Source organism: Galeopterus variegatus, unplaced genomic scaffold (assembly GCF_000696425.1).
Source record: "Galeopterus variegatus unplaced genomic scaffold, G_variegatus-3.0.2 Scaffold706, whole genome shotgun sequence".
NCBI classification, from domain to species: domain Eukaryota; kingdom Metazoa; phylum Chordata; class Mammalia; order Dermoptera; family Cynocephalidae; genus Galeopterus; species Galeopterus variegatus.
This window is the reverse complement of record NW_007726817.1, coordinates 387,469-414,230: the sequence shown is the minus strand read 5'-3', so window position 1 is coordinate 414,230 and position 26,762 is coordinate 387,469. Positions and strand designations below refer to the sequence as shown.

The following is a 26,762-nucleotide window of genomic DNA, read 5'->3' as shown; positions in this document are numbered from 1 at the left end:
TATGTGTCTGGTGCTATTTCATCCAGCTACAAGCGGAAGCCCGGAGGCTGGCCCCTCCTGGATCTCACTAGGGGCATCTGCCCGGTGGCTGTATGGGCGTGTGCCTGCTCCCACCATGCACCCTCCACAGCTCCCTCTGGCTCTGGATGGGCCGTCATGAAAGCTTGAGCTGCCCGGACCAGGTCCTCTTCCCGCAGGCCTGGGACGGGCACGGTGGGGATGCCAGCAATCATCATAGCCAAGGTAAGGATGCAGATGTCAGGCTGGGAGCTGGCCTCCTTTCCCCTTGCCTCAGAGGGCAGCGGCAGAATTCCTGGTGATATCCCATACAGCAGCAGCGACCCAGACCTGCTGGGGCTACCCAGGTGAGGAGCTCTGTTTCTGGAGCAGCCATCCTCCCAGCCCAAGCTCTCTGGCTGCCTTGTGTGGGGGAATTTGTGGCAGTATTGGCTGTACTCCTTCCTCTGCAGTGTCTCCCAGCTAGCCCCCCCAGGGCAGCCCCTGGCTTCCGGCATTGCCAGGGCTGGGCCCCAGGCCTGGGCAGCAGGTGCCACCTGCTCAGCTTTCTGGCTCAGTGGGCCCAGTCCACCAGAGGACACCACCACTGGCTCTACAGGACTATAGAGGCTGAGGGACGAGCCTGGAGAAGCAGCCCCACCTGCAGAGACAGGAATGAGATGGGATGTTATTCTTAGTTTCTTCGAGGAGGAGGCCCTGAGGGGCAGGGCATAGGAGCAGATCTTAGGAGCAGGAGCAATTAAGACCAGCCCAAGAGGACTGTCTAGAGGTTGGGAACTAAGTGTTACTCATATCCATACCTCCAGTCCCCAAACTGAGCAGGTGATGGAGAAATGTTTGTTGAATAAATGAGTGAGCATGTGGGTTGTTATTGATGCAATGACTTTTAGAATGGTTTTTCTTTGTGGGGGGGTGGCGCAGCTGGCCAGTAGGGGGATTGGAGCCCTTACCTTGGTGTTATCAACACCTCACTCTAACCAACTGAGCTAACTGGCCAGCCTTGGAATGGCTTTTCTTCTAAGAAAATTGACTCCAGAATGCCCAGCACAACCTCCACCTCCCCAGAGCCAGAAAGCAACTTCTCAGGGGAAGTTGTGGTGCCCCCTCCAGTTCCAGAAGCCCCCCTCTCACCTTGGCCAGAAGGCAGAAGACCTGGATGAGTTTGTGGAGACATGAAGTAGGACATGGCTGCCCCAAAGCCCCTGTTTGTGAGGGAATAGTTATCTGCCTCCTGTCCCACCCTCTCCACCCTTCTAGAATGTCACCTCATAGTCCCACATTTTTACACCAGGAACCCACCTCACAGCACTGACCTGTTCATTCTAGAACCTGTATTTGACAATATGATAGGGTTAAAAGAGCACAGGACCAGGACTAGGGTGTTCTAGGTTCTTGCCCTTACCTTGGGCAAGTCACCTGGACAATTTTATTCTTTGATATCCTCATCTGGGAAGTGGGGCTGATGACTGTCCACTACCTCACTAGGAGTTGTGAGGATGAACTGAGATCATTTGTATGGAAGCAAATCATCAGAGATACAAATAGAGGAGTGTAGTACTTTGTTCCCTGTAGTGTGAGACAAGGAATATTCTGCATTCAATCATTTGCTGTGTGATCTTGGACAATGGACAAATATATTTTCATCTCTGGGCCTCAATTTCCCATCTGCAAAATGAAATAGTTGGTCTAGAGCGCTGGTTCTCAAGCCCTGGCTGCACATTAGAATCTCTTGGGGACCTTTGAGAAATCCTGATGGCAAGCCTCATCCCAAGACCAATTAAATCAGAATGCCTGGGTCAGACCCAGGTATCAATTATTTTTCAAAGTTCCTCAAGTGATTATAATATGACAAAGTTGAAACCTCTATTCTTGGGAAGTGCTTCTCAACCCTGGCTATACATTAGAATCTCCAGAGGAGTTTTTACCAAAAACAATAGATAGCCCTAATCCCCCGACAAATCAAATGAGTATCTCTATACATGGGGTCCGGGGCATAAGCACTCTTTGAGTATCCCAGATAACTCTAACGAGTAGCCAGGCTAGGAATCACTGGTCTAGATGATGCCTAAAATGCTCTCTTGCTCTGACCTGCTAACCTGCAGTGATTCTAAAAGAAGTACCTTTCATAGGCTGCAGGGGCAAAGAGACCCTCCAGTGATCAGTGTCAGCATGGGCTGTGTTTATTTCTGGTCCTGGCTGGCAGCACTGTGGCCAGCTTCAGACCAGCCAAAGCTCTGGGGCCAGGATGCACTCCTGTGCTCCTATTTCAGCGTGGCTGCAGGACTTCACTCATACTTGCAGAAATCCTTAAGTCCTTTGGGCAGGTGGAGCCCATCAATGGCCAGCCGGTGCACCACGCTCCTCTGGATCACTAGGCGGCACAGAGTCTGCAGGGATGGCACTGTGGAAAGAAAGTTGTCAAAGACAAACTGAACTGGAGGGCAGGTCTGAGGCTGAGACCCAGAAGATGTAGGTCTTGTTACCTAACTTGGTCCAAGTTAATTTTGCCATTAACTTGGGCAAGTCTTTTCTGCTCTCTGGACCCAGCCTGTTTCATGACACTATTAATGTGCCTGAGATAAGCACTCTTCCTGAGAACTTTCGCAATGCTGCAGCCCTGTTTCTGTTATAACACTCAGCATAATCCCTTCCCCCTCACTTAGCAGCTTCTGGGGGCAGGAGTAGTGCCTGATTTATATGTGCAACTGCAGTCTCAGCACAGATGTGGCACAGAGCAGGTTCTAGTTCACTGAATTCATGAAATGTGATCAGAGGTATAAATAAAGGGTTTAATGGGGCTATAATGAACCAGACCTCAGGATTAAGAAGCTCTCAGTCTGGAGTCTGTGATGCCTCTAAACTGATATGCCCAAACTTATGAGCATTTTTCTAATAAAAGAGCACACAATTCTCAGAGTCCTAAGATCTAAAAATTAGTTTAAAACACCAAGGTTCAGGAGGTCCAGGATTTGATCCCCATACTGGCCAGCAACAACAACAAAAAACTGTTTAGAATCCCTGCTCTGTGTGCTTTTTTTGGCAGCTGGCTAGTATGGGGATCTGAACCCTTGACCTTGGCATTACAAGGTGGTGTTCTAACCAACTGAGCTAACCAGTCAGCCCCCTGCCCTATCTTAACACAGAAAACATTGTCAAGACTAAAAGGGAAGGAGCCGGCCCCTGGCTCACTTGGGAGAGTGTGTTGCTGGTAACACCAAGGTCACGGGTTCAGATCCCCATATAGGGATGGCCGGTTCGCTCACTTGGGAGAGCGTGGTGCTGACAACACCAAGTCGAGGGTTAAGATCCCCTCACCGGTCATCTTTTTTTAAAAGATGACCGGTGAGGGGATCTTAACCCTCGACTTGGTGTTGTCAGCACCACGCTCAGCCAGTGAGCGAACCGGCCATCCCTATATGGGATCCGAACCCGGGGCCTTGGTGTTATCAGCACCGCACTCTCCCGAGTGAGCCACGGGCCGGCCCTAAAAAAATTTTTTAAAAAAGAAAGACTAAAAGGGAACTTGCAGAGCTTTTTTTTTTTTTTTTTTTTTCTGGCGGCTGGCCTGCAAGGGTGGCAGGGCATCTTAGCTGAGATGGGGATACAGAGGCTCAGAGCCAGGAAGTGACTTGTGCAAGATCACAGCAAAGATGCAATTTGAAGATAGATTTTTCCACTTCTAAACTAGTGCTGGACAGACCAAGGCCTAGCTAGCCGGCTAAGGAGTCCTAGCAGGTTCTGTACCCACTCTGAGCCAGGAGGGGTCGCCAGGGGGCGGGATACCTACAGCCGTACTCCAGCTGGACCAGGCGCACGCTCTTGGTGGAGGCAAACAAGTCCACCACTGCGTAGAGGGGCTGGGCAGCTGGCAGCCCGCGGGCGCTGGGACCCATGTCCTCGCCGTTGATGATTATGTGCATGTCGGCAGTGCCATCTGGGCGCGGGCAGAAGAGAACGCCCAAACGGCTGCGCCGCGCGGTCGGAGGCAGCACGTTCAGCTCATAGAGCTGGTCCAAAAGGTGACTGTAGAGCCCTGGCCGGCTGCGGCCCACCAGGCGGTCCCGGGGAATGCGAAACTGCTCAATGCACAGATATGGTTCTACCAGGAGGGTCGGGGGTCGGCGGGGGCCCGCTACCTCTGCCTCCGGATGGCCCTCCCCGGGCACGCGGTTGTGGTGGCGCGTGATAGCGAAGACCCAGGTGTGGCCGAGGCTAACCAAATCGGGCAGCGAAAACTCTGGCACGGCGACCAGATTGGCGGGGTCCAGCGCAGTCAGGCCGAGACGCAGATGCCCGCACCAGCCCAGCTCTTTCTCCTCGATCTCGACCAGGAACACCTGGCCCGGGGCCAGCGGCTCGCGACTGAAGCACACGCCGTGGGCGAAGCTCTCCACGCGTGTGGCCCGCGTCCCAGAGGGGTCCACGCGGATGTTGGCACCGTGCACCGAGTGGAAGCGGGTGGGAGGGGGCTCTGGGCGCGTGGGTTCCCAGGGTGAACCCAACTCCACGCGGTCGGAGGCAGCAGCCATCTCCCGGCCACAAGGCAGGCTAGCGGGCGCCGGGGGCTATTTTGGGCAGCGGGCTCAGAAGGTGACTGCGGGGGGAGGGGGACCATGTAGGCCATTTTCCCCCTGACTGCCCCGAGGCTCTGCCCAGAGGTCCTAGCGCCGCTTGCTCAGCGATCCAGCTAAGAACGGGATCCCCGGGAAGCTGGGGGCACCTGGCCGTCTAAATCCGGATCATCTGATCGTGGGCTCCAGGGCTACGACCTGCGATGCCCGCGGACCTTGACTCGGCACTGACCGCCAACACCCCCCGCGCCCTCAGAGACCAAACAGGGGGCCTGAGGAAGACTCGTGACGCCGAAGCTCACGTGACTCGGAGTACACATGACTTGCAGTCTCCGGGAGCTTCCTGGACAGCACGGACACGGGGGAGCGGAGGTGAGGGGACTCCGGAGGCTGGAAGGGATCCCTGAGCCCCGGGTCGGTGCGCAGCGGAGGAGGCTCAGCGGGTGGGAGCTGGGGCTGGGGCCGGGGCTTCCCTCGCAGATGCGCCGCCAGCTCCTCCCCAGGGGCGGGCTGCACCGAAGCGCTGAGGAGCGAGAGCGCGTAAACAGCAGGCGCCCGCTGCTTCCTCCCGCAGATGGCCGGAGCCGCGCTGTCGCCGCTGTTTCTACTACTGCTGCTCGTATCCTGGGCGCCCCGAGGCGAGGCAGCCCCCGCCCAGGACGAGATCCAGTGCCTCCCGGGGTTGGCCAAGCAGCCGTCTTTCCGCCAGTTCTCCGGCCACCTCAGAGGTTCCGGCTCCAAGCACCTCCACTACTGGTCTGCGCCTTGCCTCCCAGGGCGGGGTTGAGAAGGAGTGCGGCGAAGCTCACGGGGGGACCAGAGGAGGGGGAGGCGGGAAGGGGTACTTCTGAAGACCTCTGATGGCTCCTGGGAGCCGGAAGAGCTGGAAGGAGCCCCTCCACCTGCAACAACCCTGCCTGACCCACCCCGTACCCCCCAGGTTTGTGGAGTCCCAGAAGGATCCCGAGAACAGTCCTGTAGTGCTTTGGCTCAACGGGGGTCCTGGCTGCAGCTCCCTAGATGGGTTACTCACAGAGCACGGTCCCTTCCTGGTGAGTGGACAGCAGCTCTCTCCTCCCTTAACTCAGCAGAGAGAGAGGGAAGGGGCAAATTCCCAGAGGAAAAGGCTGGGGAAGAGGGAGAAAAAGACAGCCATTTTTCCAAAAAGCTCTCTTCCTAAGCCCTAATCTCTTCATCTGTACCATTGGTTTACTTATCTGTACCTCTGGAGGGGGGGGGGGTTGCCCATTTGTAAGTGATTAGCTCTTTCCCTCCATCCACTTGGTCTTTGGGACTTACTCGGCCATCTCTTTTGTCCTCAGATCCAGCCAGATGGTGTCACCTTGGAGTACAATCCCTATTCTTGGAACCTGGTATAGCCTTGAGCTGCGGGTCCTGTGGGAGTGACTGGGCACTTAGATAGGGTTGGGGACCCTCTTCAGCTCATTTCCTCCTCCCCTCTAGATTGCCAACATGCTGTACCTTGAGTCTCCAGCTGGGGTGGGCTTCTCCTACTCTGATGACAAGTCTTATGCGACCAATGACACTGAGGTGAGTCTAGTGTCTGCCCACCCACTGCAACCTCCCTGGTTCATAAAAGGTGGCATGATGGGGGACAGAGAGCATGGCCTTAGAGCCTTTTTTTGGCTGTCACAAGCTGTGTGGTATGGTTATGGCCAAATCACTTCCTCTTTTACAAACAGTGTGAGTTGGTGTCATTATCTCTGAGGTTCTTTCCAGCTCAAATACCAAAGCCTCCCAGTTCCCTCCATCCTGTCATCCCCAGGTTGCCCTGAGCAATTATGAGGCCCTTAAAGATTTCTTCCGCCTCTTTCCGGAGTACAAGAACAACAAATTTTTCCTGACGGGAGAGAGCTATGCTGGCATCTACATCCCCACCCTGGCTGTGTTGGTCATGCAGGATCCCAGCATAAACCTTCAGGTGCAGAGCCCCTGCGGGAGGGAAGGGAGGCACCTTGTGGCCACCTGTGGCCTTGCAGTTAGCAAAGTCATTCTGGTCAGCAGCCCCATCCAACTCAGCCTCCTCCATAACCTCCGTGCCACTGGCTGCCCTGTCTCAGTCTGCGTGCTTCCCACAATAGGAAGCTCACCTGCCAGGCTGCCAGCTCTGTTCTTTACATTGGATGGCATCCCCCACCCATCCACTCCCACAAACCACCCTGGGTTTCAGCTTCCGGACTGCTGAAGGTCTGAATGTAGGTCAAGAGAGGCTTCTCCTCCTCAACCTCCAGATTATCTGAGCACCCTGGGTGTTTCACAGGGGCTGGCCGTGGGCAATGGACTCTCCTCCTATGAGCAGAATGACAACTCCTTGGTCTATTTTGCCTACTACCACGGCCTTCTGGGGAACAGGTACAGGAGAGGGGCAGTTGGGCAATCTCTAGGGTGGGGTGGGGCGTGAAATCTCAGATCTGTCCTCCAGGCACTTGATATCCCAGGCCCCACCCTGGTTTATGAGCAGAAGGTGGGGGTGGGGTAGCTGGGAGAATTTGGTGCTAAAAGGCCAAAGAATAGATATCAGAATTTAAAGGGAGTAAGGAGGGCTATCTATGTGGCTCTGGGGCAGCTTCTTTGGGAGCTAGGTTGGGTGACCTACATGCCACATCTTGTGATATCTTGCCTAGTCCCCTGGGGTCAAGTCCTGATAAGAGGTTACAGGTGGAATGTTCCCACCCACTGCCCACCATGGGCCTAAGCACTTTTCACTCTGATCTTCTACAGGCTCTGGTCTTCCCTCCAGACCCACTGCTGCTCTCAAAACAAGTGTAACTTCTATGACAGCAAAGACCCGGAATGCGTGACCAGTGTGAGGTTCTCCCCCACTTTGCATCAATCCTAGTACCCTTAATTCTTTTTTTTTTTTTGTCTTTTTTCGTGTCCGGCAACGGGATCGCAACCCTCGGTGTTGCACCCGCACCTCGCTCAGCCAGTGAGCGGGAACCGGTCTGTATGTGGGATCCGAACGCTCGGCGGGAGCGCCACCGCGCTCCCAAGCGGCGCACTGTAGCAGTGTGCCACCGGGCCGGCCTAGTACCCTTAATTCTGAGAACAGGACCACATCCCCTTCTTGGGGACTCCCTTTCCTTCATTTCCCATTGCTTTCCTATCCTGCACCGTTCAGCAATTTTTTCCCTGGGACACTTGTCTATGTGTGTACTCCTACTATCACCACTTCCACTGACTTTTTAGGCAAATCCTATTACCCCTACAAGGGGAAAAGGACTTCACATTTATCAAACACCTGCTATGGGCCGGGCCCTGTGCTGAGCTATGTCTATACTGATTATTTAATAATCTTCAAGATTCTCCTTCAAGGGAGATGAGGAAACATGAAGCCAGGGATTTTGTAGTCACTTGCCTGAAGTCACAGTGCTAGAAAGAGTGGTGCTAGGATATGGACCCAGGTCTGGAAGATTCCTTCCACTGGGCCTCAGGTGCCCTGCCTGTGAAAAACATGGGGTGAAGGGTGATGACAAGAGGTGAAGTAGGAAAGCAGTAAATATTGGGACAAGTTAGTGAGGTCATGGAGATGCCCGGGATCTGTAAAGCATGGTGGCTCGGTGTCTCATTGCAGCTTCAGGAAGTGTCCCGCATCGTGAGCAACTCCGGCCTCAACATCTACAACCTCTATGCCCCATGTGCTGGGGGGGTGCCCGGCCATTTAAGGTAGGTGCTGCTGTGTGCCCCATGGGCCAACCCCAGTTCTGTCTGGAGGCTCAGCACCCATCCCCCCGACTTTACTTGCAGGTATGAGGAGAACACACTTGTGGTCCAGGATTTTGGCAACATCTTCACTCGCCTGCCAATCAAGAAAACATGGCATCTGGTGTGCAAGGGCACGGGCTTCCTCCAGGTGGGATGGGGTGAGGCAGGGAAGCAAAGACCCTGACTTTCTGTCTGTGCCCCTCAGGCACTACTGCTGCGTTCTGGGGACAGGGTGCGCATGGACCCTCCCTGCACCAACACCACAGCTGCCTCCACCTACCTCAACAACCCTTATGTGCGGAAGGCCCTCCACATCCCCGAGCAGCTGCCCCACTGGGACATGTGCAAGTGAGGTTCTGTGGACATGCAGGGCTCGGGGTGACAGGCTGTTGGGCTTGTGGGCATCGAAAGGTTCCCAGAGATCCTTTGGCTAGGGTTTCAGTGGGGGCACAATGGGCGTTTGGGGCATGAAAATAAGTTGTGTAGGATTGTACCATCCCTGACCCCTAAGTTTATTGATATTCAGCCAATTCATTCTTAAATGGCCACACTGGTTGTTGATATCAATTACTTCCATGGCATTTAGTAAATAGACAGATACTGTCCCAACCCCCACTCCAATACAATCCACAGCTGCTCAGATCTCCTATGACCCCCATGAGTAAAAGGCTGATGCCTGGCATAGCACGGACCACTCAGTTCTGTTCTGATTGGTCAGTGCCCACGCTCTAACCTGTTGTTATATGTTGTGACTCTGGCACCTGCTTGCCCCTGGGCACTAAATGCCAGTTGCATCTCAGTCATTGTAACAACCAAAAAGTGTTCCTATACATTTCTAAATGGGGGTGGCTTGATCTCTGAATTCCAGCCCCCGTCCAGGTGAGTCATAGAGAGGTGACATACCCAAAGAGGGACTGAAACCCTGTCTGCCTCCTAGGCTAGAGCTTGGGGATAGGAGAGAAGGTCTAATCTGTTGACTCTTTTTCCCCTCTACCTGGTCTTCCTGGGGCCTGCCCACGTGCTCCCGGCAGCTTCCTGGTGAATATACAGTACCGCCGTCTGTACCAAAACATGAACTCCCAGTACCTGAAGCTGCTTGCCTCACAGGTGAGTGGGGCAGCACAGCTGGATCCACCAGCAGCCTTACAACCCTGGAGTAGTACAGCATTCTTACTCCAGAGCCCATGCTCTTAACCACTGTGCTAACCTGGTCCTAACCTAACAGCTCTGCCAGTGCCTCCTATATGACCCTGGACAAAGCTCTCTCCCAAGCTGGTCCTCCATTTGCCCATTGTGACATGATCCAACAAGCTCTTCTCACTCTAAAGGCTACCCCTTCAGGGGGCCCCTTTACAACCCACCTCAGGACATGAGAAGCCAGAACTCTAAGAGGTGAAATTACTTGCCCAAGGTCCTGTGGTTGGCAGGGTCAGGATTTGAATCCAGGCTTGTCCCCATTCCATGCTGCTCTGCTGTAGGAGACCAAGGGGTCTGCCAAGGAGACTTTAGAGTGAGAAGAGCTTATTGGATCATGTCACAATGGGCAAATGGAGGACCAGCTTGGGAGAGAACTTTGTCCAGGGTCATGGAGGAAGCACTGGCAGAGCCAGGTTAACACAGTGGTTAAGAGCATGGGCTCTGGAGTAAGAATACCTGGGTGCAAGTCCCTTTACTAACCATGTGACCCTGGGCAAGTTTCTTAAATGCCTTGAGCCTCAGTTTCCCCATCTGTAAAATGGGGATAATAATGGTATCTAGGGCTGGCCCGGTGGCGCACTGCTACAGTGCGCCGCTTGGGAGTGTGGCGGCGCTCCCGCCGAGGGTTCGGATCCCACATACAGACCGGTTCCCGCTCACTGGCTGAGCGAGGTGTGGGAGCAACACCGAGGGTTGCGATCCCGTTGCCGGTCCTGGTCCGGTACAGGGGCAACACTGAGGGTTGCGATCCGTTGCCGGACACGAAAAAAGACAAAAAGGAAAAAATAAATAAATAAATAAATAAATAATGGTATCTACCTTACTAAGTAAAGCGTTCATTAGAGCACTGGACATGTAGTAAACAGCCAGAAAACATGAGAATTTCCTGGTTCATACCATTTGGCTGGACCTCTTGAATCCCTGAAGGGTAGGGCTCAAACAGGGGAAGGGCTGGAGTCTGGGCTTGTACCAGACCCCTCATTTTTCCACCTCTTCTGCTCTAGAGATACAAGATCCTAATATACAATGGAGATGTGGACATGGCCTGCAATTTCATGGGAGATGAGTGGTTTGTGGATTCCCTTAACCAGAAGGTAAGGCAGGGATTCCTGACCCTGGATAAGGCTGGGTGTAGGGGTAGCTGGCGGTTGACCCTAGGAGTGGTTGGCTGCTTGGCTCTGGCCAACAGAGGGCAAACCTGCAGAGTAGTTCCCAGTCTCTGAGGTCTTGCTGGCAGCTGTGAGGAGGGATGATGGGGTTGCTGTAGGCTGGTGTCTTTCCTGTGGGGCAGATGGAGGTGCAGCGCCGGCCCTGGCTAGTGAACTACGGGGAGAGCGGGGAGCAGATCGCTGGCTTCGTGAAGGAGTTCTCCCACATTGCCTTTCTCACTATCAAGGTAGGGCCTGGGCCTGGGGAGGGATGACTGAGGCCAGTGCCCACCTAGCCTTTCCCTCCAGCTTTCTTTTATGCTGGGTTACCATCTGGCCCCTGTAAGGGCAAATTTTGGGGGGCAGGGCAGGTAGGAAGAATAAAAGGCTTGGAAGGAAGTGCCTGGGGTGGGGGGTTCCATAGGGAAGGAAGGGTGAGGGTCAGAATCTTACAAAGCTTTGCCTCTCAGGGCGCCGGACACATGGTCCCCACCGACAAGCCTGAAGCTGCTTTCACCATGTTCTCCCGCTTCCTCAACAAGGAGCCATACTGATGAGGACAGGGACCAGCTCCCCACTTCCTGATTGAGCACCTCTCCTCCTAGGAGGAATGTCCTTCTTTATAGAAAATGCACCTGCGGGGCAGGTCCCTGCCCTCAGAACTGCCCCTCCACTTCCCACAGCCCCATGCACCCCAGACTGGGCCTCAGTGCCTCACAGACAGCCTATGGGCAAGTTAGCACTTTATTCCCACAGCAGTCCCTGGCCCCTCGTTGCTTAAAGAATGCCCTGGTGCACTGATCCTATCCCAGGAACCCAACAGAGCAGCTCAGGACAGCCCCTCAGGGTTGGGGGGAGTGGACAGACTAATCGATGGATTGACTGATAATGGAATTAAATTGAGTACAGCTTCAAACCCCGTCTTCTCTGTGGCACTGGGGGTTAGCAGGGACAGTACAGACTGCGATGGGGGAGAGGAAGGGGTTAAGAGGGGCTGGAATCCTGAATGGCAGCCGTCAGGGTAGGGACTGAGGGTTCACACAGCTGCTGTGGAGGACGGGGGGGCACTAGATGGCCAAGGGTCCCTGGCGTTGGCAGGCCGATTCTTCTCAATCACTTCTCGCAGCCCTTTGGCAAAGTGGAGGTCAGCCCCGATGGTGAGGAAGCCCTGTGCAGTGGGGCAGAGAGGGAAGTCTTATCTATTCATTCAGTTACCAAGGCCAGAGTTTAGAGAGAAAGAGACAGAGTTCTTGGCCTTGAAGAGTTCTCAATCTAGTGGGAGAGATGGAGCAGCAAAGCAGTTCTCATAATTCCATGTCAAGGGTGTTAAAACAGAGACCGTAGGAGCAGAGACTGGGCATCAGGGAGGGCTTCCTGGAGGAGGTAATCACCTAGCTAAAACCCAAAAGATTAGCAGGTGTTGGGATGATATTGGAGAAGAGTGTTCCAAGAAGTCATGGCCTGTGGAAAGGGCTGGAAGAGTATGATGTCAGATTAAAATGGGAGGGGCAATTGGTAAGGGAGGAGCTGGGGTCAAGTCATGGAGGGTACTGGGGAGCTATAGAGAAGGCTCTGCCCTGCTTACGCATCATGCCGCCACTCACCGCATGGTTCATCACCACCTCGCGAACAAAGTTGATACCCTCAGGTAGCGGGATCTGCACACCACGCCAGGTCCGCTCTGTGGGTGGGAGCAGTTGGCTTGGTCTGGGCCCACCCAGCTCCCCCCCGCCTTTACTCTTCCCTCCTCACAACCCCCAACCCTACCATTAAGCATGGGCATCACCCCAATCTGTAGCATGGTCTTCAGAGGAGCCTGCAGCGGGATCAGCTGGGAGGGAGGAGGGGTAAAGACAGGGCAGCAAGTGGTGGGCTCACCTTAGCTACCCACTCCTAACCCCAGCCCTGGCCTACCCACCATTTCCAACTCACTGCCAGAGACTCCAGTGCAGACTGGTTTGAGTAGATTCGGAACCTGCAGGAAAGAAAAGAGCCCAGTGGGCATGAAGCCTGGAACTTCCCCCTTCCTCAGGCCACAGAGGCCTACCCACCAGAGGTCCCTGAGTTTCAGTCTTTGATGTCCCATCTATACACCTGTCCAGGTGGTGCTACCACTTTCCAGGTGTGTATCCTTGGGTGAGTCATGTCTCCCTCTTTGGGTCTCCTTTTCCCCAAGTCTGCTACTTTCCATTTGTTGAGCACTTGTATATGCCAGGCTTCTAGTAGCTTTGCGGGTATTGTTTTACTTAACAAAACTCACAGGGTTTACTCCCTGTCAGATACTATGCCTGTTAACAAAAAGTTAAATATTATTAAAATATTTTAGGGGCCGGCCCATGGCTCACTCAGGAGAGTGTGGTGCTGATAACACCAAGGCCACGGGTTCAGGTCCCACATAGGGATGGCCGGTTCGCTCACTGGGTGAGCGTGGTGCTGACAACACCAAGCCAAGGGTTAAGATCCCCTTACCGGTCATTTTTAAAAGAAAAAAAATTTTTTTTTTAAAATACCAACTGATTTAGTCTTCATAACAACCCTGAGAAGTAGGCACTATGATTTGTACTTTATAGATAAGGTAAATGAGGCCCAGAGAGGTTAAATAATTTGCCTACGGTCACACAGCTGTTGTCAGAACCTGCCTCTAGAATCTAGGCTCTTTACTACCCTGCATATTCTCATTTAACTCCATAGAATAGCACTGTCCAATAGAACTTTCTGTGAAATGTTCTGTATCTGTATTGTCCACTGTGGTAGCCACAAGCTAAATATGACAATGAAATGTGGCTTAGTGCAACTGAGGAATTATTTAATTATAATTAATTTTTTTGTTTTGTTTTTTGTGGCTGGCTGTTTTGGGGATCCAAACCCATGACCTTGATGTTAAAAGGCTGTGCTCTAGCCAACTGAGCTAACTGGCCAGCCCTATAATTAATTTAAGTGTAAATGGTCACATGTGGCTAGAGTCTACCATATCGGACAGCACAGCCCTTGAAAGTAGATGCTCCTTTTACTGGTATTTATAATAATAAGAAAAAGAGGCTTAGAAAGATAAAATAACTTGCCTCAAGATCACAAAGCTATGCTGTGCTGAGGTTTCTGCTGAAACCCCCACTCTTATCCTCTGCTGTGTGACTGTGGGCATGTCATTTAACCTTGCTGGACCCATTCCCTTGTCTCTCTTAATACCTGCTCTGTCTGCCTCTGGGTGGTGAGAGAACGCAGAGGAGTTACACTTTAATAACGCACTTTTGTACACATTAGCAAAGACAGACACCAGCTCTCCAGAGACTTATAGGTATGACTGACTTTTAGCTCCAGTGTTCTTTTGGGCAGGTGTGGTTATCCTGGTGACATTGAGGCACAGAGGGGTTAGGGACTTGCTCAGGATCCTCGGCCATCTGCATACCTGCGCAGGTCCAGCTGCGTGCGCAGAGCCTTCCCCCGGAGAGCCATCTTGGCGCTGAGTCGGGCATCCTGTGGGAAGGTGGGGAGGGGGTGTTATGGACCCGAAAGGTCTACAGCCCAGTTCTCCCTGACTCCTGGCAGCCCCCACTCTGGGGCCCACACCATGATCATGCTGGACAGCTGGACTTCGGGCTGGTCAGGTGGAACCAGGGCGATGGTGACACTGGCAGTGACGGAGATGGTGGTGCCCGAGGGCTTGATGGTGCAGCGTGGAGGGGCTGTGGCCTGCAGCTCCAGCTTCAGTGGAGAGTCAATCACTGCCGGGCTCTGCGGACAGAGTAGGGAGGGCAGTCAGGGCTCTGTTCCCTCATCAGTCCCCAGGGTGGAAGGGAAAGGAAGTGTGACTCAGTCTCTGCCCTCTGAGCCCAGAGATTGCAAATACAAAGACAAGTTTGGCTTCCACGACCCTTCAGATCTGGGTCCAGCCTTGTGCCTTTGCCCACACAAAGCCTCCTTCCTTCTCCTTCTGCTTTCCTAAATTCTCCTCAATATTCAGAGTCATCTCCAATCCAGACTCCTCAGGGACAGCCTTTCTGCATTAATGTCCCAGCCCTTTGCCACATCTCCTTTCTCTAAACTGTTGTGCTATTTCTCCTGCAGGCAGCGAAGGAATCCTATCACGTTCAAGGGCTTACTCTTCACGGCATATGTTAGCTCATTTAAACCTCATAACAACCATGTGAGTCAGGTATTATTGTTATCCCCATTTTTCTTTTCTCTCTCTTTTTTTTATTCTTTCTTTTTTGTTCTTGCTATCTCCTTTTTTGAGATGGGGACATTGAGGCACAGAAAGATTAAGTAACTTATGTAGTTACTCATTTGCAGAACTGGGATTCGAACCCAGGCAGTCTAGCAATAGAGTCCATGCTCTTAACTGCTTGGCAACAAGTGTTTTTTTTTTTCTTTTTGGCTATAAGTTTGATGATGACAATGGCAATAATAATAGCAGCTAGTGCTAACTTAGCACTTATTCTGTATCAGTTGCTGTTCTGATTACTTTACATGTACTAATTCATTTCTTTCTCATGACAACCTCGTGAGGCCATGTAGTGCAGAGGAGAAAGCAAGTGTGACCTGGAATTACACAGATTCAAATCCAGGTTCAAATTCCTGCTCTATCATTTACAAAATTGAACCAAGGACATGTCCTTTAATGATAGCAAGTATTTTTTCAAAAATTTTTAACTCCCATGCCTCTCCCCATCAAACAAAGGAAATAAGAGAAGAATACATTAATCATTATTAAAGCTCCTATATTTGCCAAGCTCGGGTTCTCTACCATCCTCACAACAGCTCTGTGAAGGAGACAGAGTGGGAAGTAACAACCTACTTTCATAGACTTGGAAACAGGTGTGGCAAGGTAAGGGGACCAGGCCACAGGTAAGAGGCCAGGCCTTCTGTCTCCTACATGGCTGCCACTGGGGGCCTTCACCTGCAACCCACTGGTCCCCTCACTGATGTGTAGGTCGCGTATCCCCCAACCCTGACCAGATCCCTACCTCCCACCAATGCTCACCAGTAGGACGATGCTCCCAAAGTAGGTGGCCCTCAGCAGCATGTCCAGATCGTGGGGAACCTGAACAGTGAAATTGGGAGTGAGGCAGGGTCATCAGGAGCTCCATCATGGGCCCCCTCTTGCCCATCCCACAAACAGGCCCTGGCATACCTTGTCCCCCACCAGTGACAGCTGCAGGGCCCCCGCCCGGAAGTAGCTTTCCATAGCAGAGTCAAAGAAGAACTCAGAGAAGGCCACGTACACCATCCGTTCCTCCTCCTGCAGCTGGGGCTCCACAGCCCGGTTGGGGAGGCTCCAGTTCCCCTCGGCCAGGGGGAAGAAGGACCCCTGGGGTTGGGGGATCAGGGTCAGGGTCAAGGCAGACAGGCCTGGCACCCAGACTGACAGCAGATGCTTCTCAGCACCATGCTAGGCACTGTAGAGAGTCGGACCAAGCTGCTGCTCTTGGAGGACTCACAAGCACATCACTTAAAAGGCATTGGAAGGAGGGCAGCTGGAGTGCTACGAGGGAGCAATCCATCAGGCTGGAGAAGGGAGGATCAGGAAAGGCTTCAAAGAAGAGGTGGCATTTGAGTGGGCCATGAAAGCTAGATGGCAGTAATAATAGCTACCGTCTACATATACATAGTAATTATTCTATGCCAGGCACTCTTTAAGCCCTTTACATAGATCACCTTCTTTAATCCATGTGACAACCCTATGAGGTATGTTTTCTTACTGCATTATTTCCATTTACATATTAGGAAACAGGCACTTCAGGTCACACAGCTGGCAGGGGCAGAGCCAGGAGCTGAACTTCAGGCATTCTAGCTCGTCTGTGCTCTGAAACTCTGCTACACTCCTCTGGGAGGAGCAAAGGTAGTGGCTACATACTAGCTATGTGGCCTTGGGCAAGTGATGTCACCTCTCTGAGTAAGTCTCCACATCGCTAAAATGAGGACAGTGTTAGTGAGAGGATGAGATGAGATTACGTGCATAGAGCTTTATTTCCACCTCCTCCAGGAGAGGTGGGGAAGGCGAGGCATGAGCAAAGGCCCTGAGGTGGGAAGCGAGGGGTGTATTTGGCAAAGAACAGTTTGCAGAAAAACAAGATGAAGTTAGAAAGGGGGGGGGGGCCAGACAAGATTAACAGGTGGCCTAGCCTGTTAGCTCAGATGGTTAGAGCATGGTGCTGATAGCACCAAGTCCAGGGTTCGATTCCTGTTACTGGCCAGCCACACACACAAAAAAAAGATTAATAGGCCCAAATGCCAGACCCAGAGGCTGAACCTAATTCTGTAGCAACAGCATTCTCAGTAATAAGAGTGGCCTCATCAGAGCTGTGCTTTAAGAAGATACAACTAGCAACTTAGGGGAGGAGGAGGGAGTCTGGTCAGGAAGCCAGCGGTCACACATACACCAGCCCAAGCAGCTCACCCTGAAGTCCATGTCCAGATTGCTGGTGGAAGCCACAGGATCCTTCAGCAGGGAGTAGTCAATGCCAACAAGCTCATCCACAGAACTGCGTACTGCAGGGAGGGGCTCAAGTCATTCAAAGCTGTGTGATGTCAGGCAAGTTGCTCAACCTCTCTGGGCTTCAGTGTCTCCTCCATAAAATGATGATACCTCCCTCATAGGGTTGTTATGAGGATCAAATTAGTTTTACGTGGAAAGCAGTTAGGGCCTGGTGTGTATTAAGTGCTCAATAATGTTACCTAATATTTTTATTACTACTACTACTACTATTATTACTACTAGAGGGGTTTCATCAAATCACTAAACAAGACGGCAAGGGATTCCTTTCTCTTTTTGGTTTTCCCTGCTTCCTCCTTCCCTTCCCATGCCCTGTGTGTTGGGTGTGATGGGACAAGTTCTTTGCCCCACAGTAAACAGAGGTCACAGCCTAGGAAAAGGGAATTCATGTTAATTGAGCACCTATTAAGTGTCAAGTGATGAAGGCAAATTGGGACCTAATGATCAGCAAGCACATATTGAGGACCTTGACAACCATCCCCTCAGATAATCCTCTCAGCAACCCCAGGGAGAAGGCATTGCCAGCCAAGTGAGGAAATCAAGACCCAGAGAAAAGTGCGTACTTACCTAAGGTCACACACAAGTCAGCAGCAAAGTCCACATTTGAACCCAGAACTGTTCACAAGGAGGACTTGGAAGGGGCCTACTCCGAGATGCTGCATGACAGCTCCACAGTCAGCCTCCCCCTCACCCCCACACCAACTCCAGGGATTGGCCCAGAGAGCCTATCCCCACTGGCACCAACTCACCAGGCACGGTGTCCAGGAGGGAGTTGAGCAGGACAGTCCCTGCATGGTACAGCACAGGGCAGATCTGTGAGGTGGAGGCCAGAGTCAGGGCTTTCTCAAAGGGGGCAGGCCCACCCCTGCTGCACCCCACCCCCCAACCTGCCACTGCCCACACCTGTTGATTGAGGAGGAAGCGCATCCCTGACGTGATGAATGTGGAAAGAAAGTCATACACCTTCCTGCAAAGAGAGGAGAGGCCAGGTGAGCCCAGACCCTGCCCCTACCCCAATCCAGACCCAGGAGAAATCACAGTGACCAGAGAAAGATTGGGGGAGAGGGGGTGGAATTCCTCAGCTTCAGCCTGAATTATCAGCTCTTCCACGAAGGTTTTCCAAGATCCAGGCCCAAATCCTCTCCAGCCTGATTCTCAAGACCTCTTCCACTACTCCCTGCCCCTACCAGCCAAATGAATCCCCCACAGTTGCTCAAACCTGCTCTTAGCATCCCCAAATCCTGATGCCCTCCCTTCCATCCTCAGGGCTCCCACCCCGTATTTCCCCCAATCTGGGCTCAGATGCTTCCTCTTCCAGGCAGTCGTCCCAGATCACCTTCTTCTGAATCCCCAGAGTACTTTCTTGGTCCCTTTCTAAAGGCCCCAATGACAAATGTTTTGCCCCTCCAGCTAGGCTCCAAGCTCCTTTCTGAATCCTCAGAGCCTGGCATACACTTCCTTTGCTGAATCGGAAAAAAAAAAACTGACAGTATACCAACATCAGATGATAAATCACACCATCTTCTCTCTCTCACCCTCTTCCAAAACCAGCACTAAGTCCCCTTTTCAGCCCAGAACCTGGAGTTATGTTATTATTTTTATCATTATTAGTAGCTACCAATTCTTGAGAACCCATTACATGCCTAACTGTGCATACTAATCCTCACAACTACTCTTATCCAAGTGGCTAGACTTAGGTAAGCATTTATCATATGCCAGGTACTATTCTAAATATTGCTGCACATATTAACACAAATAATCCTCACAATGATCTTATAAAATAGATTCTATAATCATCCCCATTTTACTAATGAGGAAGTTGAGGCACCGATCTTCAGTGACATGCCCAAGTTCACACGGCCAGGAAGAGGTGGAGCTGAGATTTGCACCCAGTTGGTCTGACTGCCAATCCTGTGCACTTTGCATTGCACCTGGAAAATAGGCTGTGGGGCTCAAAGGGGGTGCACTAGGATTGGGGATGGAGCTTACCTGAAGGTGCCTCCAAAGGCTGCGTGCATTCTGGTGACAGAGGCCTGGCAGGAGACATTGGACACTTTCATCCGGCCATTGGGATCCCGGGAGAGCTGCAGAGCGGTGCGGATGGACACACCCTCGGCCGAGGCGTTGATATAACCCCCATCATAGCTACCGGGGGTGGGGGTGTGTTAACGTTTACCCCTTCTGGGAGCTTAATTGTCTTCATTGCCCGCCTTCCTGCCCGCATTCATCATGATAGCCCTTAAGGCTTCACCTCTGTGCAGTTTATCAGACATTCTACCAAACCCTCCTACCAACCCTTGTGAAGTGGGTATGATTATTCCTATTGTACAAATGAAGAAACTGAAACTCAGAAGGTTCTAGGGGATTGCTCACAGCCCAACAGCACCCCTAGTCCTCCTGACCCACCCTCCATTCCCCTGAAGATGCCAGGTCCTCACAAGATCCAGTAGAGAAGCTGTCTCCGGAAGCGCAGCCCCAAGGAAGCATTGGTGATTTGTAGCATCAGCTCCTGCTGCGGCAGAAAATGGAGCTCAGAGGACGTCAGCTGCAGCTCCGTGACCTTCACCCTGTGGGAAGCCTCAGAATCAGACACAGGGTCAAGAAGAGAGGACGCCACCCAACCACAGGAAATTCATTCCTTCCTCTTCCGGTCCAGGCCTGAGGAAGCTGGGGTGGTTGAAATGAATTCTTCCATTGCCCCTCAAGTGCCCAACGTGGATTTGGGTGGCTCAAACCTGGACTTGGGTGGCTCAGATATTAGTGCCTCCTGTCGCAAGTGTTAAAAGGGAGCTTCACTCCATCTATTAGAAGTCTTGTGGCTTGTACCCTCTGCCCTTCCACACCTTGGGGTTGCTAGATCTGGTCTTTAAATTTTGCCTCCATCACCTAAGCTCCGCCCCATATCCTAATCCCCCCGGTGCTCTTTGGCCACTCAATTCCATCAGTCCTGCTTCCTTCTTGGTCCCAGATATATTTCTAGGACACGCCCACCTGCCTGGTCCCGCCTATGCTGAGACCGTAGCAGTCTTTTTGGTCCCATCCAGCTTCTTAAGTCCCGCCCCATTCCACTCAGCCATCCAGTCTCTGGAGACTATACGTATTTCTTAGGCCCTGCCTTCACCTTCGAGGCCCCGCCCAGGGTCCCGAAGCCCCGCTGGGATCCCTCACTTACTCAGAGATGTTGTAGTAGAATTGGCCCTCTCTGCCCCGCAGGTCCGGAATGGTAATGGTCTCCAGCTCCTGCTCCAGAAAGAGCAGCCCCTCCTTCTTCACTGAGGCAACAGCAAAACCCTCAGCTCCCGCGCTCACTGCTGGGGCGACCCCAAAGCCATCTGCCGTGCCCGCCCCCGCGCCTTACCCAGCTCCAGAGCCTTGGAGGTGATGCGGATCTTGCAGCCCGGGAGCTCCGCGTGAGCGCCTACCAGCAGCGCTAGGAAGAGGGCCCCGAAGAGGACCATGGCGAGCAGGCCTGTGGGAGGGGTCGCGGGAGTCATCCAGGCCGCTAAAACCCACTCCTTGGACGCCCAACCAGAACAGGGGACTGGTCCAGATCGCTACCCTCCAGATAACTCTTCGGGGAACTTGGAACCAATAATCTTGCCTCCATTTGGCAGATGCGGAAACTGAGGCTCAAAGAGGCTATGCTACTTGCTCTCTGGCTCCCAGAGGATTTGGGGCATGGGGGAGGGGACGTCCTCGGTTCCCTCGTGCGACTGCCGCGTGATGAGTTTGGACCCCCTGGAAACCAGCGCTGCCTCCCCCCCCCAACAACCTCCCCTTTCTTTTAGCGATGGGCGGGCGCAGGCTTGCTCGTTGCCATGGCAACGACTGCACGCGCATTCCTGGGGTTAGTTTGCGGTCTCCCAGGCCCGCGCCCGGGGAGCAGAGCGGGTGGCCGGCCGGATTGAGGTTTCCCGGGCCTCCCGACTTCCCCGGGTCTTAAATCCCTCTCATTAAGGATTCTTCCTAGTGCCCCCCATCTCAGCGACCTCCTTCATCTGCTGTCGTCCCCACCCCCCGTTTCAGTGCCCCACGCGGCTGGGTGAGGGTCTGGGGATGGGATGGGGACGCTCCCCAACTCACTCAGCTGTGGAACTGGGAGGCGGCGCGGTCACGTGGGGAGTCGGGCAGCGCAGAGGATGGCGGCGGGGTCTGGCGGGCAGCGCTGTTCCAGCGCCTTTATAAAGCCGGGCCTCCCGGACCCCCCTCTTCTTTCCCGCTCTCCCCTCCTCCTTCGGGGCTGGGAGGGGAAGGGGCGGGACGCTGGCAGCCAAGAGGGTGGAGAGGGTTGTACGGAGCCCCGTGACAAGCCCAGCCGTTGTCGAAACAAGTGGGGGACCCAAGCCTAGCAAGAGGGAGGGAGGTGCAGGAGTCGGCCCACTCAGTCCCAACAATCTCAGCTTCGCTGGGACCTTGGCTCAAATTTCAATTATCCACCTCTTCCTGCATGATCCTGGCTAAGTCACGTCACTTGGGTCACTGAGCATCACTTTCTTCATGCAGCAAAATATGCAAGATGATGGGCACTACCCCTTAGGCCTTTATTGCAACCCAGAACAAGGCACGTAGTCAATGCCCAACGCACATTTTTTTTCCCTTTCCCTCCACTCGCAATCATCTGAAGACATCTCTTTGCTTGACTTCTCTATGGGGCTTCACAACTATCTGTATGTCATTACATAGGGACCTTAAGGGCCCAGAGACCTTATCCACTTGGGAAAACAAGTCCAAGCAAGTGCTATCAGCCCAGGAGGACACGACACTGGATTTTTTTGTGAGACCTTAGAGCTAGGTGCTCAGCATAGTACCCCCCATTCACTGCCCATAGGATTCCCAGCTCCTCCCACAGGGCACAGAGTAGGAACTTCCTAACCTTTTTCTTGTCAAATGGATGAGGAGAGGAAAGGGGAAGCAATAACGATGTTTATTGAGCATGTACTTAACAGCAAGCACTCATCTAAGTAGGATGACTGATTTGTCCTGATTTGCCCTGGACTTTCCTGGTTTTGAAACTGTTCCTGGGAACTCACTCAGTCGCATGCAAACCAGGATGGTCAGTCACCTTAGATCTAGGTTAACTTATTTAACCTTCTTAACAACCAGTGAGGCTGGCACTATTACGAACCCTAGTTAGCAGAAAACTAGAGGTTGAGGCAATTCTGTGACTGCTGAGTACCCATAGACTGTTGATGGAAGAGTGGGAGGTAAGTTTCATAGCCCAGTAGTTATGTGCTTAGACTCTTGTGTCTGACAAACCAGAGTTCACATCCAAGGCTTTTTTCTTGGCAGCTGGCGGGGCTGGGGATCTGAACCAGTAACCCTGGTGTTGTAAGGCTGTGCTCTAACAAAGTGAGTTAACCGGCCAGCCCACACATCCTAGGCTTTCAATTCTTAGACGGGTTGGCAAGTTAGTGCAGTTGGTTACAGTGCAGTGTTATAACACCAAGGTCGAGGGTTGTATCACCTTACCAGCCAGCTGCCAAAAAATTCTTAGGTGTTCAGGTATATGACTTTGATGAACTTGGACCCTTACTTAAGCACTGTGAGCCTTAATTTCCTCATCCTAAAATGGAAACAATAATTTAGGTTTATTGTACAGATAAATTAAATGAGCACAGTGCATGTGCCGGGCATGGTACATGGCACACCATTAGTTCCAAATGAATGCTATCTAGCTATTATGATTAGGGGCACAAACCACAAGCAAACAAGGCAGAAAGGGTGGATGAGGGGAAAGAGAAAGTTCTAAGGGTATCCAGAGGAGGAAGTGTTTTATGTGCCTTTGAACTCCAGTAACCTTCCCAGAAGGAACCTGGCTCAAGCAGAAAATCTGGTGGATGTTAGTTTTCTTTCCTCTCAACAGAAATGCAAATCCCATCTTTGTATAATTTTTATTTCTTTTTTTTTTTTTTTTTTAAAGATGACCGGTAAGGGGATCTTAACCCTTGACTTGGTGTTGTCAGCACCACGCTCACCCAGTGAGCAAACCAGCCATCCCTATATGGGATCCGAACCCGTGGCCTTGGTGTTATCAGCACCGCACTCTCCCGAGTGAGCCACAGGTCGGCCCTATAATTTTTATTTCTTTTTTTTTTTTTTTTAAAGATGACCGGTAAGGGGATCTTAACCCTTGACTTGGTGTTGTCAGCACCACGCTCACCCAGTGAGCAAACCAGCCATCCCTATATGGGATCCGAACCCGTGGCCTTGGTGTTATCAGCACCGCACTCTCCCGAGTGAGCCACAGGTCGGCCCTATAATTTTTATTTCTTACAGGATCTTGTCTCCTGCAATTCATTGTCCCCACAACAGCCCCAATGAGCTCTAAATGTAGCTATATGAACTTGGGCCAGTGGTTTAACCTCTCTGGGCCTCAGGTACCTCCCTTCTAGGGTTGTTTGTGAGGATTAAATGAGTTAATGGATTGAAAGAGTTCAATAAGCACTTGGCATTTAGTAAGTGCTCAAAAAATATTAGCTACAGTCAGTACCATTATCAGCCATCATTGGCTTTTCATCACACTGGGAATAAACTCCTGCTTCCATGACCTGATTTCCAGGCCCCATGTGATGGGGCCTCTCTCACCTCCCTCACCCTTTTTCATTCTGCTCCAGCGGTACTGGCCTTTCTGCTCCTTGAACATGCAAATTCTTGCTCAGGGCCTTCACATTTGCTGTTCCCTCTGCCTGGAATGCTTTTCCACCTGATCTTCCCATAGTGAGCTTCTTGTCATTCTTGTCTCAGTTGAAATAGTGCTTATTCTGAGACGGCCTCCTTCCCTGCCTGTCTAGCAGTTACCCTTAGTCGCATCAGCCTGGCTTATTGTCTTTATAGATGTTATGACCCTTTAATATTTTCTTGCATATTTATTTGATTGTCTGTCTCCATGAGAGCTGGAATTTTGTTCAACACTGTGTCCCTAGTGCCTAGAGCAGTGCCTGGCACATAGTGAGTACTGAGTAAATATTTGCTGAGTGATTAAACGGGTTTGGAACCATTCCTGGGAAACAGGCGATACCTATACCACCTTAGGATCCTTTATCAACTCATGTACCTTGTTAGCCTCAGTTTAACTGATGCTAAACACTGCCCTGACCTGGGGTGGGGGAGGAGAAGTTGCAGTCACTGATCGTGATTCCAGGGACTTGCCGACTCAGCCTGCCCTTCTCCTTTACATGGGTTTCCCTTTTACCCCAAAACCTGTTGTACCCTCAACCCTCACACTTAAGAGTGATACTGGCAGGTGTGCAGCCCAGGACAGGCTTTGGCAACTCCCTGAGTCTTCACCACTTGGCTTGACGGATGGAAAAATCAAAATCCCCAAATCCCTACCCTCTTTCACTCCTGGCTTTGAAGTGGGAAGGGGAGGCTTCCCAGCACTTAAAGAGACAGGAAAGAAATGCTGTTCTAGCTTCTATTGTGCACACAGCACAGAGATATTATACAAAACCAGAATAGCACAGCAGTTAAGTGCTTTGGATCCAGACAGGCCTGGTTCAAATCTTGCTTCTGCCTTTTTCGAGAACTGATGTCAACAAGCTTTTCCTGTAAAGGGCCAGATAGTACATATTTTAAGCTTTGCATGTCATGTGGTCTCTATTGCAGCTGCTCAACTCTACCATTGCAGCAAGAAAGGAGCCATAAACAATATGTATATGAATAGGCGCTCACTGGATTTAGCACACGGGCCATAGTTTTCCAACCCCTGTTCCAGAGGAAATAAAAAAGTAAATCTCTTTCTGAGCCTGTTTCCACATCTGTAATGGGAATGATCTAATACCTGCCTACATCACTGGGTGGCAGTGAGGATTTTTTTGTTTTGTTTTGTGGGTTTTTTGTTTGTTTGTTTGTTTGTTTTTTGGCAGCTGGCTGGTAGCAGTGAGGATTTAATGTGATAAAATATATAAAGTGCTGAACCTAGTACTTGGCACACCAAGGGGCTCAATAAATGGCTGATTATTATAATAACTAGATGCTTAAAAAGCAGAAGGGGTTTTATAAATATTAACTCACTTAAACCTCATAACATTCTATTAAATAGGTATCATCATCCCTATTTTACAGATGAGGAAACTGAGGCCCAGAGAGATTAAGTAATTATTTCAAGTCAATCTGGCTCCAGAGCCCATGCTCTTAACTACTCCACTCTTTTGTCTCTTTTTTAATCATCCCATTGAATCCTCACAGCAATTCCTTGAGATAGCTATTATTGCCTCTGTTTTTCAGATTGGGAAACTGAGGTGCAGCAGGAAGAAGAAACTGGTCCAAGTAAGTAAACACAGGCTCCACTGACCACAGGATACCAAGTTGGATTTCTGCCCGAGATGTCAACGTGGGTAGCCTGGCTCCCTCCTCCCTCCCCGTCTCCAGCTGTGTTTTGTTTGGATCCCTGCATGGCTTGGAGAAGCTGCGTCAGCCCATCTTCTCTCCTGACTATTCTACCACCCCCAACACCCACCCAAGCTATCCCTCAGGAAATGATCCCCTCCTTCTCACCCTGCCTGCGCCCATGACACTACCGCTTATGTGCCTGTGTTGGTCAGCATGGGTGTGCCTGGGAACATGTGACAGGGGACCCAGTTGGCATGAGGGGAGGGGGGCAGATGTCAGACCAGGGAGATCCTGATTACATCTCCCCAAACAGGTGAAATGACCATCTATTTCCAGAATGCAGCCGAACAAAACACTCCTCATAGGAGCTGGACATTTGCCAAATGGGAAGAAGGAAAATAAAGGACTAGGGCTTTCTGAATTCAGCCAGGGCAAAACTGTTGACTGACTTTCCATGGCTTTTTTTTTTTAATTGGTTATGCATATTTATGGGGAACAAAGCTGACTGGCACCCCCAATGTGATGGCCAGATCAATACTATCAGCATGCTCATTACTACTAATTGCAATTATTCTCTGTGTCCCCCACCCAATTAATCTCCGATCTCCCTCCCCCACTCCCCCCCTCACTTTGCAACACTCTCTCCCTCTGCAAGTCCAACACACCACTTTGGTATTTCTTTCCTTCTTTCTTTCTTGGCTCCCACTTATGAGTGAGGACATGCAGTATTTTTTCCTCTGTACTTGGCTTATTTTACTCAGCATAAGTTTCTCCATGTTTCTCATAAGCTCATCTTATGTTTCTCATAAGCTCATCCATGTTGCTGCAAATGGCAGAATTTCATTCTATTTTATGGCAGAGTAGTATTTCATGGTGTATACATACCACCTTTTCCTTATCCAGTTGTCCGTCAATGGACATTTAGGTTGGTTCCATATCTCGGCTATTGTGAACAGAGCTGCAATAAACATGGGAGTGCAGGTATCCCTTCAACATGATGATTTCCATTCCTTTGGGTATATACCTAGAAGTGGGATTGCTGGATCATATGGAAGATCTATCTGTAGTTGTTTGAGAAACCTCCATACTGTTTTCCATAGTGGTTGTACTAATTTACAGTCCCACCAACAGTGTAGGAGTATTCCCTTCTCTCCACACCCTTGCCAGCATTTGTTATTCTCTGTCTTTTTGGTCATAGCCAGTCTAACTGGGGTGAGATGATATCTCAGTGTGGTTTGAATTTGCATTTCCCTGATGATTAGTGATGTTGAGCATTTT

At 51.5% G+C, this 26,762-nt stretch overlaps 4 protein-coding genes across 8 annotated transcripts; 1 reads left to right on the top strand and 3 right to left on the bottom strand.

Moving 5' to 3' along the window:
• Positions 1 to 6: 6 nt before the first annotated feature.
• SPATA25 (spermatogenesis associated 25) lies at positions 7 to 1,207 on the bottom strand. Its single transcript, XM_008571592.1, has 2 exons — positions 1,150 to 1,207; positions 7 to 658 (listed from the first exon to the last, which is right to left on the bottom strand). The coding sequence occupies exons 1-2, from the start codon at positions 1,202 to 1,204 to the stop codon at positions 27 to 29; spliced, it is 687 nt and encodes a 228-aa protein (XP_008569814.1). The 5' UTR covers positions 1,205 to 1,207; the 3' UTR covers positions 7 to 26.
• A 186-nt stretch (positions 1,208 to 1,393) lies between these two features.
• NEURL2 (neuralized E3 ubiquitin protein ligase 2) lies at positions 1,394 to 4,870 on the bottom strand. Its single transcript, XM_008571591.1, has 2 exons — positions 3,806 to 4,870; positions 1,394 to 2,419 (listed from the first exon to the last, which is right to left on the bottom strand). Exons 1-2 carry the CDS (start codon positions 4,545 to 4,547, stop codon positions 2,304 to 2,306), a joined length of 858 nt encoding a protein of 285 aa, XP_008569813.1. The 5' UTR covers positions 4,548 to 4,870; the 3' UTR covers positions 1,394 to 2,303.
• Positions 4,871 to 4,907: 37 nt separating this feature from the next.
• On the top strand, positions 4,908 to 11,576 carry CTSA (cathepsin A). Of its 3 annotated transcripts, none has more exons than XM_008571584.1 (15): positions 4,908 to 4,961; positions 5,164 to 5,345; positions 5,530 to 5,641; positions 5,912 to 5,962; positions 6,054 to 6,140; positions 6,376 to 6,531; positions 6,871 to 6,962; positions 7,332 to 7,416; positions 8,185 to 8,276; positions 8,358 to 8,436; positions 8,521 to 8,663; positions 9,347 to 9,422; positions 10,517 to 10,606; positions 10,804 to 10,908; positions 11,131 to 11,576. In XM_008571584.1, exons 1-15 carry the CDS (start codon positions 4,908 to 4,910, stop codon positions 11,212 to 11,214), a joined length of 1,488 nt encoding a protein of 495 aa, XP_008569806.1. In that variant the 3' UTR covers positions 11,215 to 11,576. The 3 variants fall into 3 exon arrangements, with proteins under 3 accessions (XP_008569806.1, XP_008569809.1, XP_008569807.1); XM_008571585.1 differs by lacking the exon at positions 4,908 to 4,961 and adding an exon at positions 4,979 to 5,007; XM_008571587.1 differs by lacking the exons at positions 6,871 to 6,962; positions 7,332 to 7,416.
• Positions 11,390 to 21,515, bottom strand: PLTP (phospholipid transfer protein). Of its 3 annotated transcripts, XM_008571589.1 has the most exons (16): positions 21,237 to 21,515; positions 20,512 to 20,622; positions 20,326 to 20,425; positions 19,592 to 19,720; positions 19,143 to 19,298; positions 18,057 to 18,120; positions 17,903 to 17,966; positions 17,058 to 17,149; positions 15,792 to 15,968; positions 15,642 to 15,701; positions 14,228 to 14,392; positions 14,067 to 14,134; positions 12,593 to 12,635; positions 12,428 to 12,491; positions 12,265 to 12,341; positions 11,390 to 11,828 (listed from the first exon to the last, which is right to left on the bottom strand). In XM_008571589.1, exons 2-16 carry the CDS (start codon positions 20,609 to 20,611, stop codon positions 11,697 to 11,699), a joined length of 1,491 nt encoding a protein of 496 aa, XP_008569811.1. In that variant the 5' UTR covers positions 20,612 to 20,622; positions 21,237 to 21,515; the 3' UTR covers positions 11,390 to 11,696. The 3 variants fall into 3 exon arrangements, with proteins under 3 accessions (XP_008569811.1, XP_008569810.1, XP_008569812.1); XM_008571588.1 differs by lacking the exon at positions 21,237 to 21,515 and having other exon boundaries at positions 20,512 to 20,779; XM_008571590.1 differs by lacking the exon at positions 21,237 to 21,515 and having other exon boundaries at positions 20,326 to 20,393; positions 20,512 to 20,532.
• Positions 21,516 to 26,762: the final 5,247 nt, after the last annotated feature.

What these genes read in the sequence shown, in the direction of transcription:
- SPATA25 (XM_008571592.1), bottom strand. Translation starts at nt 1,204, where the DNA reads ATGTCCTACTTCATGTCTCCACAAACTCATCCAGGTCTTCTGCCTTCT. An exon ending in TCTTCTGCCTTCTGGCCAAG is followed by an intron (nt 659 to 1,149) that starts GTGAGAGGGGGG and finishes CTGTCTCTGCAG; the next exon opens with GTGGGGCTGCTTCTCCAGGC.
- NEURL2 (XM_008571591.1), bottom strand. Translation starts at nt 4,547, where the DNA reads ATGGCTGCTGCCTCCGACCGCGTGGAGTTGGGTTCACCCTGGGAACCC. An exon ending in GGTCCAGCTGGAGTACGGCT is followed by an intron (nt 2,420 to 3,805) that starts GTAGGTATCCCG and finishes TTCTTTCCACAG; the next exon opens with TGCCATCCCTGCAGACTCTG.
- CTSA (XM_008571584.1), top strand. Translation starts at nt 4,908, where the DNA reads ATGACTTGCAGTCTCCGGGAGCTTCCTGGACAGCACGGACACGGGGGA. An exon ending in CCCCACTGGGACATGTGCAA is followed by an intron (nt 8,664 to 9,346) that starts GTGAGGTTCTGT and finishes TGCTCCCGGCAG; the next exon opens with CTTCCTGGTGAATATACAGT. An exon ending in TTGCCTTTCTCACTATCAAG is followed by an intron (nt 10,909 to 11,130) that starts GTAGGGCCTGGG and finishes TTTGCCTCTCAG; the next exon opens with GGCGCCGGACACATGGTCCC.
- PLTP (XM_008571588.1), bottom strand. Translation starts at nt 20,647, where the DNA reads ATGACTCCCGCGACCCCTCCCACAGGCCTGCTCGCCATGGTCCTCTTC. An exon ending in GCTTCCTCCTCAATCAACAG is followed by an intron (nt 17,967 to 18,056) that starts GTGTGGGCAGTG and finishes TCCACCTCACAG; the next exon opens with ATCTGCCCTGTGCTGTACCA. An exon ending in TTGGGAGCATCGTCCTACTG is followed by an intron (nt 14,393 to 15,641) that starts GTGAGCATTGGT and finishes CTCTGTCCGCAG; the next exon opens with AGCCCGGCAGTGATTGACTC.